The 12,807-nt window shown below is 35.7% G+C and overlaps 2 protein-coding genes across 2 annotated transcripts; both read left to right on the top strand.

The window, feature by feature from the left end:
* The first annotated feature begins 929 nt into the window (after positions 1-929).
* On the top strand, positions 930-1,784 carry LOC110116161. The gene is made up of 2 exons (XM_020849637.2): positions 930-1,360; positions 1,430-1,784. Exons 1-2 carry the CDS (start codon positions 930-932, stop codon positions 1,782-1,784), a joined length of 786 nt encoding a protein of 261 aa, XP_020705296.2.
* Positions 1,785-5,244: 3,460 nt separating this feature from the next.
* On the top strand, positions 5,245-12,563 carry LOC110116171 (zinc finger BED domain-containing protein RICESLEEPER 2). Its single transcript, XM_020849651.2, has 4 exons — positions 5,245-5,533; positions 6,306-8,509; positions 8,602-8,714; positions 12,322-12,563. Exons 2-3 carry the CDS (start codon positions 6,313-6,315, stop codon positions 8,712-8,714), a joined length of 2,310 nt encoding a protein of 769 aa, XP_020705310.1. The 5' UTR covers positions 5,245-5,533; positions 6,306-6,312; the 3' UTR covers positions 12,322-12,563.
* Positions 12,564-12,807: the final 244 nt, after the last annotated feature.

Genomic DNA, 12,807 nt, shown 5'->3' with positions numbered 1-12,807 from the left:
ATGCTGATTAGATGGAGTTTACCCCCTTATGATACTAGCTGGGGACGCTACTCGTGCACGATAAAATGGTAAAGGATATGGAAAAGAAAAATGGTAAAGGAGTACCTTTATGGTACTAGACGGTGACTCCTGTGACGATTGTATTATATACGAAAAGAGAAAGTTAAGTATAATGATATGAATATGGAAAGAAAAATGAAAGATATGGTTTATGATATGATATGTTTAATGCTATGTTAGTATGAAATCATTTTATGTTATGTTCATATGAAATTGACATCCAGCATCTTATACAGTTGCCTTGTTTACTGTAGTTTAGAATTGTGTATTACTTACCGAGCTTTAGCTTAATGTTACTTTTTAACATTTTCAGATAAGCTTAAATTAATCAAATGAGTAGAATGGGCGGCAATGTTTATCGTAGGAGAGGAGCTCCAGAAGAAAGGTAATTATGAATTTATTGAGGTTTATGTTTATGTGTTTTCAATTTGATGTTTTAGAAGCTCTTTCAAATTATTATAGAAATAGATTTAGAGATTAGATAATTTAACCTACCGTCTGACCTTTGTTCCCGCCTCACCTGCGCGAGCTCATCGGGCCGGGTCGTGACAAGAGTGGTATCAGAGCAAAGGGTTTAAGATTATTGATCAATATGAAAGAGCCAATAAGATGATTCTCTGTGTTAGTTAAGGTATAGTGTGTGTGTGTGTTATAGACTAATGATCGTATATACTAGAGTTGATATAAGGTGCTTGTGCTATTTATTGCTTAGATAGTTTCGTTGCATTATGTCTCAGGGCTGAGAACCTGAACCTGATGCCACTGATGGCAACACTGGAGAGGTCAGGAGGGAATTGCCATCAGTAGTGGAGCCTTAAGGCAGTAGCATTAATGCTACTTTGAATTCTTTCACCCAAATGATGGTGGCTATGACACAGATGATAAAGAATACTCAGACTCAAGCTGAAGGTAGTGGAAGCACTGCGATGGATAAGAATTTAAAGTTATTCCAAGATATGAAGCCACCATCATTTGTGGGAGGTGGAGTTATAGAGGCGGAGGATTGGTTAATGAAGGTTGAGAAGATTTTGGAAGGAATGTTATGCCCTCATGATAGAAGAGTTACTTTAGCAGCATATGCCTTCAATGGGGAAGCAGAAAGATGGTGGAGAAGTCAGTTAGAAGAAACTTTTGGTGGGAGATCTAGCAGCCAAGTGACATGGGATGAGTTTGTTAAGGTGTTTAGGGATTGGTATGTACCAATGAATGCTATGAGGTCAATGCAAGACAAATTTATGAGATTGGTGCAAGGTGACAGAACTATTAAGCAATATGAGGCTGATTTCACTATGCTTTCTAGGTATGCCTCTCATCTAATTCCTAATGCATAAGAGAAATGTCACTACTTCCTTTGTGGCTTGAGGGATAGCATTAGACAGCCATTGGTTCTCTTGGGTATTGAAGATTACTCTACTTTAGTTGAGAGAGCACGGAAGATTGAGCTGGATTTGCAGAGTACTCAGAGGAGAAGAGATTTTCAGAAAAGGAAGAATTCTGAAGAGGATATTCAAAGCAACCAGACTGAGGGATCAAATGGGAAGAAGCCCAAGTTCAGTTCTAGTGGAGACAGTGGTGCAACTGTAAGTAAAGTCACTGAACCTTGTGCTAAGTGTGGCAGATTACATAAAGGTGAATGTTTGATTGGTTCCAACACTTGCTATTGGTGTCATCAGCCTGGACACATAGCAAAATATTGTCCTGCTTTGGCTCAAAAGACTTCATGAGGAATGAGATCAGTTGAAGCACCTTCATAGAGGAATTATGAAAAACCAAAGATGATAGAACCATTAGCTGCGGGTTCAGTGCAAAATCAATCCAGGCAGAATGTCAGACCACGAGTTTACACATTGACTCAGCAAGAGCCTAATGGATCTGTAGATGCTGACAAAGAAAATTGAGATGACTTTATAGTTTATTTTTAGTAACTTGTAATGATAAATTTGATATTTTGGATTTATTAGTTTATCTCATTATGCCATGTCAGATGTTTTGAGATTGATCAGATTATTTTGCTAAGATATTTCAGATGTTTAGTTTGTTCTATTTCAATTTTGAGGTTTATGTTAATGAAATGGAAGCTGTTCAGTTATTTTGCAACTAGAAGTTATGTAAATTTCGGGGACGAAATTTTTATTAGGAGGGAAGATTGTGAAAAACCGAAAAATGCTGTTTTAGGCCTCGCACGCTTTTCAAAGCGCCGCCCCGAGTTTTAAGTAAAAATTTTGAAGTTGTCGGATTTTGGACGGGAATAATTTTATAAAATAGAGCGTAAAATTCTGATCGTTTTGATGTATAGAATCCATATCAGATTTTAAGTATTTTAGGAGTTAAAATTTTCGGAAAGTTTTTAATAACAACTTTACCCCTCATACCTTTTGAGTAGAGAGGATGTTTAAGTGAGGGTAATTGGGACTTTGGGCATTTTAGTATGAGACCTCCACTCTAAATAGGGGACCGAAACATTTCGGTCCCCCATTCATGCTTGCTGACTGAACACGAGAGGAGAAGGGGAGGCCGCGGGTAGGAGGCGACGCCGGCTTTCCTAGGGGTGGTTTCCGGCGACGATTCTCGAGGGAAATTGAAGGGAACTTGTAAAGAACGCTAAGGTAAGTAGTTTGCTAGTGTTTCCTTTCCTCTTCCTTGAGTTTTCTCTAAAAGAATGAAATTAGGGTTTTAAAGAAACTTGAGTTTTCTTTAAAATTCCTTTGAGAAAAGTTTAGTGAAGGGTTAGGGGAAGTTTTTAAACCCTAATATGAAGTGTTTTCTTGAAAAATATGAAATTTTGGAAATTAGGGTTTTCTCTAAAGTTGGAGTTTTTGGAAGTGCCTTTGCAAATGTTATTCCTAAGGGTCCTAAGAGAGTTTTTAAGAGAAGAAATTGAGTTTTCCTTATAAAATCTTATTTTCCTAATTTTTTTTAATTAGTTTAAATCCGAAAATGAAAAATATTTAATTATGATTTAGGTGTAGGGGAGAGTTTGACATGTTTATTTGAGGGAAATAATGAAAATAGGTTTTCTAAAATTAGGGTTTTAGGTAAATCCAAAAATAGAATTATTTTAAATTAATTTAGACTTTGGAGAAAGTGTTATTTTGATTAATATTAAGTAATTAGACAAAATTATGAATTTTTAGATTATGATATGTTTTATGTGATCTTTTGGAGAGAGGAGAGGAAGAATTTAGGGTAGATTTTGAATAGAATGAGAACATTAATTTAGATTTATTATAAATGGTTTTGAAAGTGAAATTATCTCTTTTAGGTGTTTTGAAGAAATCTCGAAGGAAGAAAAATTAGCGAGGAGAAATCAATTTTCTAATTTTCAGATAAGTATACATGATTCTTTATTACGGCAATACTTTTGTTTCTCTCCTGTTCTATGTTTTGAAAGTCCCAACATGTTCATGCAATCTTTATGATTAATTTTAGATCATGATTTTACTGCTCTGTTCAAATGATTGATCATGCAAAGTTTATGTTATTTTTTTATGATATTATATGATAGAGATTATGTAAATTATGAAATAAAAAGAAATGATATGATATGAATGTTATATTGATTGATTGAATGTGTATGCTATTATATGGAGTTCACCCCCTTATGGTACTAGCTGGGGACGCTGTGCTCGTGCACGATAAAATGGTAAATGATATGGAAAAGAAAAATGGTAAAGGAGTACATTTATGGTACTAGATGTGACTCCTGTGACGGTTGTATTATATATGAAAAGAGAAAGTTAAGTATAATGATATGAATATGGAAAGGAAAATGAAAGATATGGTTTATGATATGATATGTTTAATGCTATGTTAGTATGAAATCATTTTATGTTATGTTCATATGAAATTGACATCCAGCATATTACACAGTTGCCTTGTTTACTGTAGTTTAGAATTGTGTATTACTTACTGAGCTTTAGCTTAATGTTAGTTGTTAACATTTTCAGGTAAGCTTAAATTAATCAAATGAGTAGAAGGAGCGGCAATATTTATCGTAGGGGAGGAGCTCTAGAAGAAAGGTAATTATGAATTTATTGAGGTTTATGTTTATGTGTTTCCAATTTGATGTTTTAGATGCTCTTTCAAATTATTATGGAAATAGATATAGAGATTAGATAATTTAACCTACCGTCCGACCTTTGTTCCCGCCTCGCCTGCGTGAGCTCACCGGGCCGGGTCGTGACATTTCCTCAATGTAAAAGATGGTATTTTTAATGAAAAATTTTCCACATACGATGCAAAAGGAAAATTATTGGCCAAAAAAACTCATCAATTTAAAATGGCAACGAGGAGTACGCATGCCATTGGTTCGAATGAAAAGATGTGAAATCACCATCTTACACTATTTACTCGATGAGGAAGGCAACCAGATTCCACACAATTGAACTCAATCAAAAAATAGTGGAGAGAGAGAGAGAGAGAGAGAGAGAGAGAGATTTTATATTGGTTAAACCAAGATGACCTACATCTACTATATTGTTGGTAGAATGATTAATGATGAACAACTAAAAATTATGGGCAATATGTGACTTTCAAACACCGAGTCATTTGGCTAAGAAACATGACCTCAATTAACAAGCCATCATTCCAAGATTTATTTCTCCTAATATTAATTCTTGAAATTATTCCTAATTTTGTTTACTTAAATTGTTGGAATAAAGTCTAAGATAATAATGAGATTGACATTGATTTAAATAAAATTACTTAATCTAATCAAATTAATTTTCTAATTTAAATTTTGTCTTATCAGTATCATTTATTCCATAAGATTAGTTATTTTTTACTCTAGTATTTGATCACTCGTTTAGGAAAATTTCTTTGGCTAAAAAATATTAATAGTCTTGAAAAATAATAAAAATAAATCATTTAAAATGTAAATGCATTATATTTTGAAATAATTGAGTGTACATAATAGATATTTTTTTATTAATAGTTTTTTTTAATCAACTCTCTTAAAAAACTTGAAGAAAATTTACAACAATAAATTCACTTTATTTTTATCAAAGAAATATGTTTAATAAAAAAAATATTTTAAATTTAATTATTCTATTTTTTTTTTCTTCTCCTTTATATTTTTCACATTTCTAATTCCTCCAAATTCCTTGTACAATAAAACTGACGGGTAGCCTTTCTGGTCCATTTGACCCGGCTCAGAGCCCATAGGTGCCAGCCAGTACCGAATTCTGCCCGATAATTTCTGGGCAGGGCCGGCCGGCTCTGAGAGCCGTCAACGGGATAGGAACTTAAAAGCCCGACCCGACCCGGCTTTGCGATAGCACCGCTAGGGATTCTTCGCGGCATTGGCGAGCTTCTCACCCCTTCCTCCTTCACTGCCGCCGTTGAGCGGCGGCGAATCTCTTTCCAGCCAGTGCTGGTTTGGTTCTCATCTATCCATTTCTTTCTTGATCTCTCTTATCGAGAGATTTCTATTGGAGATACGTTACTGATCTTCTTAGACCAGTCACTGGCAGAGGTGACCTTCTCTCTTTAGTTTTGGCAAGTTTTCTGAGTTTAATAACCTAGGATTTACTAATTGGATGGTAAATGAATCGGTTTTCTAGATGCCTTAGATTAAGAAATAGCTTATGGAGGATGTTGCATGTATCTTGGCTGAGACATTATAGGCGCATCATTACCCTTTTTTCATTCTTGATGTATTAGTTTGATCTTCTAAAACATTGTAACAGAAAAAAGTTGATATGGTTCTTCCGAAGTAATAGGTTTGATGGTTTATTTTTTAGTGCTAATTTCGACGCATGATGCTTTTTTTTCTTTAATAAGTGCGTTTGTATAAAGATGTTATTGTGCAAAAGGCGCAATTTACTATTCACATTAGTAACTAATTAGATATATATCAAGCAGCTTTATTAAAGTTTAATTGAAGTTTTTTTTTCTTTTGTTTTTTGTTTTTTTATTGTATTGGATTTAGTTGTTGCGTGTATTTTTCCTCAAGGAAAATCAATGATGATTAGCTTGAGTTTGATCAAAGTTCTTAGTTATTATTGTAGAGTTTAAGGTTAGGATGAATTGATTGAGGGTGCATATTCATTGATTCCCATTATTTAAGATCTTTGCTGAATTCATTTGTAGGGATAAATAATAAATACTACGTAACGCAAAACCTCAGTCTGTATTAGTGGTTAATTTGCTGCTGATGTCATGATTTTGATTGATAGCAAATTATTAAGCTAAAAAAGGTTTAAATTTAATGTTGTTATTGACTTGGATCAACTTGATACTTGTAGTTTTCTCATGGAAGGAGCAATCGTACCTAGAGTTGAGGATGAGTTCATTGAGTATGTTCCACAAAAGAAAAGGAGGGGGAGGGCAACTTCAATAGTTTGGGAACACTTTGATAAGCTTAAAGATGAAGTAGAAAATGTATGGAAGACTCAATGCAAGCATTGCAAGCAAATATATTCAAGTGCTCAAAAAAATGGCACCTCTCATTTAAAGCGCCATATGGATAGGTGCCCTATAATCAGGGCATCTGGTTTGACATTGCCAATGATGAGTACACCAGCAGTGAGTGATGGACTCATTGGATATGAATCAAGCCATAAGCGGTCAAGATCTATTTCAAAAGTTTGGGAAGATTTTGAGAAGCTCAAAGCCGAAAGAGATGACATTTTGAAGGCTCGGTGCATACATTGCAAACAAATTCTTTCAGGGGCTTCTAAGCATGGTACTTCTCATTTAAAGCGCCACCTTGAGAGGTGTCCGAAACGTAGAAATCATGAAGTTAGGCAACTCTTGTTGTCAAGTGAAGTTCGAAGCATAAAGCAACTTTTTTCATCAAATGAAGCACTTGCTGATGGTGGCACATCATTGAAGAAGTGTGCAATAGACCAAAATGAAATATTGAAAGCAATTTCAGCTTTCATTTTATGTGGACAGCATTCAGTAACAGTTGTTGAAGAACTTGGTTTTAGGCATATGATGGGTATAGTTTGTCCTGAATTTGAAAATGTTAACTCGCATTGCATTAGAAGGGAGATTTTATCTAGTTATCTGAAGGAGAGGGATGGTGTGAAGGAGCTTTTAGGAAGAATACCCGGTAGAATTTGCTTAACTTGTGAGAATTGGAGTTCTGAGTATAGCAAGGATGGATATATGTGCATCACTGCTCATTTTATTGATAACGATTGGAAACTGGTGAAAAAGATTATTCATTTTAAACCTTTAGTAACCCCTGTTGTTGGAATATTGAATGCTGATGAGATAGCACTATGTTTAAGTATGTGGAACATTGACACTAAAATTTTCAGTATTACTTCAAGCAATGCCTCATACGATGACAGCTTTGTTAACTCACTTAAAGGTTGTCTTTTAGCTAAGAAAAATCTTTTAATTGGTGGTGCCTTCTTTCAAGTTCGAAGTTGCAGCCAAATCCTAAATCTTATTATAAAAGCTACTCTAAACCTTGTTGATGATGTTGTTGATAAAATTCGTAGTGGAGTAGAGCATATCAGAAAATTTACATCAAGAAAGAAAAAGTTTTATCTGATTGCTTCGAAAGACTTCCAGTTAGACACTACGAAGAGACTGCGCCCGGATGTGTGTTTTAAATGGAATACTACGTATTTGATGCTTGAACGTGCTCTATATTATAAAAGCATGTTACAATATTGGGGAGAGCATGATAGTAGTTTCATTTATTATAATCTTTCTGCTGAAGAGTGGGAAAAGGTGGCAATTATTCAAAAATTTTTAGCAGTGTTTTATGATGTGGAGTGTACATTTTCTGCTACTAAACATCCAACTTCCAACCTTTATTTTAGGGCATTGTGGAAGGTTCATATGCATCTCTTGAAATCAGTAAGAGGTTCATTTACTTTCGTGACTAGAATGGTTGCAGATATGCAAGAGAAGTTCGAAAAATATTGGATCAAACATAACTTAATTTTGTCATGTGCGGCGGTTTTGGATCCCCGTTACAAGGTGAAGTTTGTAGAGTTTTGCTATACAAAAATATATGGCGATAAGGCTGAGGAGTCTGTCAACACCACTGTTAGAACTCTGTATGGTTTATTTGATGAATACAAGCCAAATTCTGTGATAAGTTCCTCGGGCTCCCGGACCTCTGCAGTTCCTGTAGTTGCAGAACATGATAATGCAGATGGTGATGAATTTGAAGATTATGAACAGTTTTTGAGTAGGAAATCTAGGCCTCAAGAGGAGAAGTCTCAATTGGATCTGTACCTAGAAGAGCCAGGTCATGACTTAAACAGTGATATTAATGTCTTGGAATATTGGAATAATAGTTCAATGCGATATCCTGAGCTTGCAATGATGGCCCGTGACATCCTGACAATACCATTATCCTCTGTTTCGCCAGAGGCTAGCTTCAGTATTGGAAAGAGGGTGCTACATCTTAGCCAAAGTTCACTTAATCCAAAGATCATCCAAGCTTTAGTTTGTCTTTCAGATTGGACTTATCAAGCTTTAGGTAATCTTTGTAATCTTGTTACAGTTTATATGATGGTTTTAAGCTTAAAATACTAATGTTGAACCGTTCTGGCTTCTTTACACTCTCTGTAGAGAAATCATCGAGCGATAGTTTGTCAATCATTCATGAAAATGGCGATCCCAGTGCTAGTGATGAAGAGAATGACTTAGATGACTGGGACATCGACGAGGGCACCTTTTCTTAGGTATATTGCTTTGTTTCCTTTTGCAGTTCCCTGCTATTGCCATTTTACATTCTTTTACTGTTTTCCCACGACTTAGCAATTGTCCGTATGCTAGTTTCAGAGATTTGCACACAGGTAGAGAACACAAATACAAGTTTTTATGGATGTATTGGTGACTACATGTTTACAAGAATTTCTAGTGAGCAAAAATAGTTGCAAATAGTTACCGAACGAGTTGTTGCCTTCTTATATCTACCGTAATGCCATGCTTAAGGGGAGAGAACAAGGAAAACAGAAAGAGATAGCTAGGTTGTGAGTTAGAAGGGCATACCTAGACACAGATAGAGAGATGATAGCTTATAAGTTGATAACTAATTATGGTGATTTTGAAGAGATTTATGTGGTTGTTGTAACTTCAACTATTATATGGTAGCTGCCAATTTGTCTAACTGTCAGAGTGTGTGCTACCACTTATGATGTGCTCAAAACCTTTGTGTTGGTCTGCACTGAAGATGTGCATGTAGAGTATGTTGATATTCCTCAAAGGAGAAAACCATCCGTGTTGTGGGTAGAAACCTTGATGGTGTGTTGCAGTTTGGGAACAAAAAAAGAAGGTATGCTTTTGATTTGATGTAATGTGTAACCTTCGTCTGAGTGCCAGGGTGTAAATAGTTGTGTGCATGTGTGTATTGTACATATGTATGTAGGGACTTATGTTCATAAGCTGTGTTTTTTTAATTATTGTTGAATTAAAGGTTTGTTCTTGTTGAATAAAGGGTTGGGATTATTTGATAGTGGTGTCTCAGTGTCTCTTAGTGCCTATGTATTTATATATTGAACCTTAATGTGCTTATCATACTAGAATGTTGAATCTAGAGATTTTCATTCTAGCTTACCATACGGGGTTCAGGTTTAGAGCACAAAATTTGGTTGAACTCTTAGCCTTTTGACAAGTGGCATTGGAAAAGAGGTTGGAGACATTTTCATAATGGGTGGAGTTCGGAGTGCACAACAGGATTTTCCTCCTTGTGCAGGAATTATATTCTCTAATATTAAGTGTTACAGAGATGAGTATGCTCGGGTGGATGAGTGACTTAACTCTTAGAGACATGATACGAAATGTGCATATACGTGAAAGGGTTGTAGCAACTCCAGTGGAAGATAAGATTAGTGAGAGTCGTCTTAGATGGTTTGGTCACATAAAATGACGGCCTTAGATTTGACTTATGTTAAGAAAGGTAGAGATAAACCTAAAAATATTTGGCTAAAAAATATTATAAATAATCTTTCTTTATTAGATTTAAATGAGAATTTAACTTTTAACATGGAATAATGTAGAAAAAGGATTCATGTTGCTGACCCCACATAGTGGGATAAATGCTTGTTGTTGTTGTAATAGTAATAGTAGTAGTAGATTGTTTGCTAGTGGTAGGGGCTTTGCAAGACGTCTTGCTGAAGAGATGGCATCCAAGACTCATCTACAAGATGGCATAGCTATAAAAAAAAAAAGTTTGTTTTGTGGATAGCGTTAAGGTAGCGTCAACATGCAAGTGAAAATCTAAAAAGTGTTAAAGTTCTTGAACCAATGTACTTGGTGGAGATAGGAATGCAAAGGAGCTTGAGAACTTAATTGTGATTTAGAGCAGCACTTTAATGCTACTTTTGTTGATGCAGTGACGGTAATGTGCTTGAAATGATCTTTAATGGAGGACTAGGATATTGGATGATATAGTTATAGAGAGACACTTTACTGTTTGGGAGGTGTTGAGAGAAGAAATGCAAATTTAATTCCTTCCTAGCAACTCGGTGTGATTTGCTTCAGATACACTATCTCACCTCAGGTGGATTGGAATGGCGCCAGAGTACATTAAGGAGTTCAGTTCCTTAATGTTGGAGATTCATAACATGACAAAGATAAGATATTCAAATTTCTCTGAAGTTTAAAATCGTGGGCTTAGGTGGAGTTATGGTAGTATAATATGCAAAATCTGTCCGCCTCCGCAACCATGATTGCGGAGGAATCGGCAAATTTGAGAGCCACCAAGGACGCTGAAGTTTCTTCCAATAACACCCAATGGGAGCATAAGGACAAAGCCAAGAAAGGCGCATCAAAGTTGTACAAGCAGCAAGAAGATGGCCAGATAAAGGCTTCAAGTAATATAAAATTATAGAACAGAGCAACTAAGACTTTATATCCCTTTATATGAAAGGGAACTTATCTAATTTAGCATTTCCCAAAGCAAGAACAGTTGAATGCAACAAGTACTCAAGCTTTGAGAAGGGCAAGCAAGAGGAGGCGATTTTTGTGAACTCCTTATAAATATTGTGTGGAGTTTCGGTGGGATTGAGTTGTAATTACCCCCAATTGATGTTTTTGTTGGCGTGCTGGTTAACAACATTTATGTGGTTTCCCATAGCATTAGTTTTGTTGTGATATTGGACAAAGCTGAGGCACACTTAGGCACCTCATAGGCATCGTTTGGGATGGTTTTCTTACTGCTTATCAAAACAGTTTTTTAGTAAAAAAATTTAGGCTTCGTTTGAGACAGCTTTCTTCTTGATTTCTAAAACAACTTTCTAGTAAAAAAATTTCTTCAAAAAATTTTTGAATTTGAAATTTTTGTACTAGAAAGCCGTTTAGAAAGCAGTACAAAAGTTGTTCCAAACGAAGCCTTAATTTTTTACTGAAAAGTTACTTTAAGAAATAATAAGAAAGTCGTCCCAAATGAAATTTAAGACACCTGGAGTTGCCTTGAAGTTGGTGACCAGTGGTGGAAACATTGAGGTCTTGTGGTTGTTACACCTTCAGCATTGGTTTATGTTTGTAGATTCGTATGAGTACACAAGCAAAGCTTACTGCTGTCAGAGTGTGCGATGCTATTTGTTTGGTGCTTGATGGAGAAAGCCATAGGTGGTGTTGCCCTTGTTTCTGTGCAACGTTTTGCACATACAAAAAGCAGTGAGGTTTCATTTTTTTGTATTTGTAACCTTTGTGTGAATGCCAAGGTGTGAATATTTTTGTACTTTTGTTATAGGTGTGCATATGGGGACTTGAGTTAATAAGCCCCAAAGTATTTTTAGTTTTTGGTGAATAATAGATTAGCAGTGTTTAATTGATCGGTGTTTATTAGCCCCTTTGTATTTTTATTGTTTGGTTTGTATGTTTAACTCAGTTTGGGTATCTTGTGAGAAAGCTAAGGCTTCGTTTGGAATAACCTTTTTATTGTTGTTTTAAGAAGCCGTAAGAAAGCCGTCACAAACGAAATCTAAATCTAAAGAACTATGCTTTAATTGCCACATAGGAGCTATTATTCTGTGCGGACACCGGATGGTTCTCCCGTCTGGTTAAGCGCTTGTTACCGAGGGCGGTTATCAAGTTCGGTATCGAGTGCCTTCATTTTTAATGTGATGTGGCACATTTTTATTGGTCTCCAAACACCCTCCGGATTCCGCACAGAATAATAAATCGCCACAGAGTGGGTTAAGGTTCATAGCGAAATTTTTGGTGACCTCTCAACCCTGTGACAATTATCTTTATTGAATAGTAATTGCTAGGAACCGCTCTTCAATTTTGATGCCTACAGGCATATTTTATCTTCTTATTCTTGTTTATTCTGCATCAATGTAGCTCTCCAAGCGATGCAAGGTTGAAGAGGCCAGCAGAACAATAAAAAAAAGGGATCAATGCCCTTTCTGAAACGTCTGTAAATAAATTTTCTGGGCCTTGTGAATTTTAATAACTGTTAATGGACATTCATGTACTTGAATATATAATTGTGTTTGCATCTGCTTAATTTTATGCGTTGAGAAAGAACACTATCCTGTTTTGAGGCCTATTTTACTTCAATATTTTGTCATTTTTTACTTTTACAGGTTTTGTTTTTCAAAAAAATTTCAGTCATATTTACTGGTTTCTGTTCTTCTTCTCCTTACTGCTGTGGAACATCTTATACTATTGAACTTTTGTAAATAGCTTTTTAGCTATCTAGTAGTATGGGCTATTTGGGTACCTCTGGCGGACTTCTTGGGCCGTGTTGATTTGGGCCAGCGCGGGTCTTCGTGGGTTCGTGGGCGGACCAATTACCTATTGGTTGGATTGGGCTTGGGAACGTAT

The sequence above is a fragment of the Dendrobium catenatum genome, unplaced genomic scaffold (assembly GCF_001605985.2).
Source record: "Dendrobium catenatum unplaced genomic scaffold, ASM160598v2 original_scaffold_235663, whole genome shotgun sequence".
NCBI classification, from domain to species: Eukaryota; Viridiplantae; Streptophyta; class Magnoliopsida; order Asparagales; family Orchidaceae; genus Dendrobium; species Dendrobium catenatum.
Note: the sequence above shows the minus strand (reverse complement) of the source record. Positions and strands in the feature narration are given on the sequence as shown.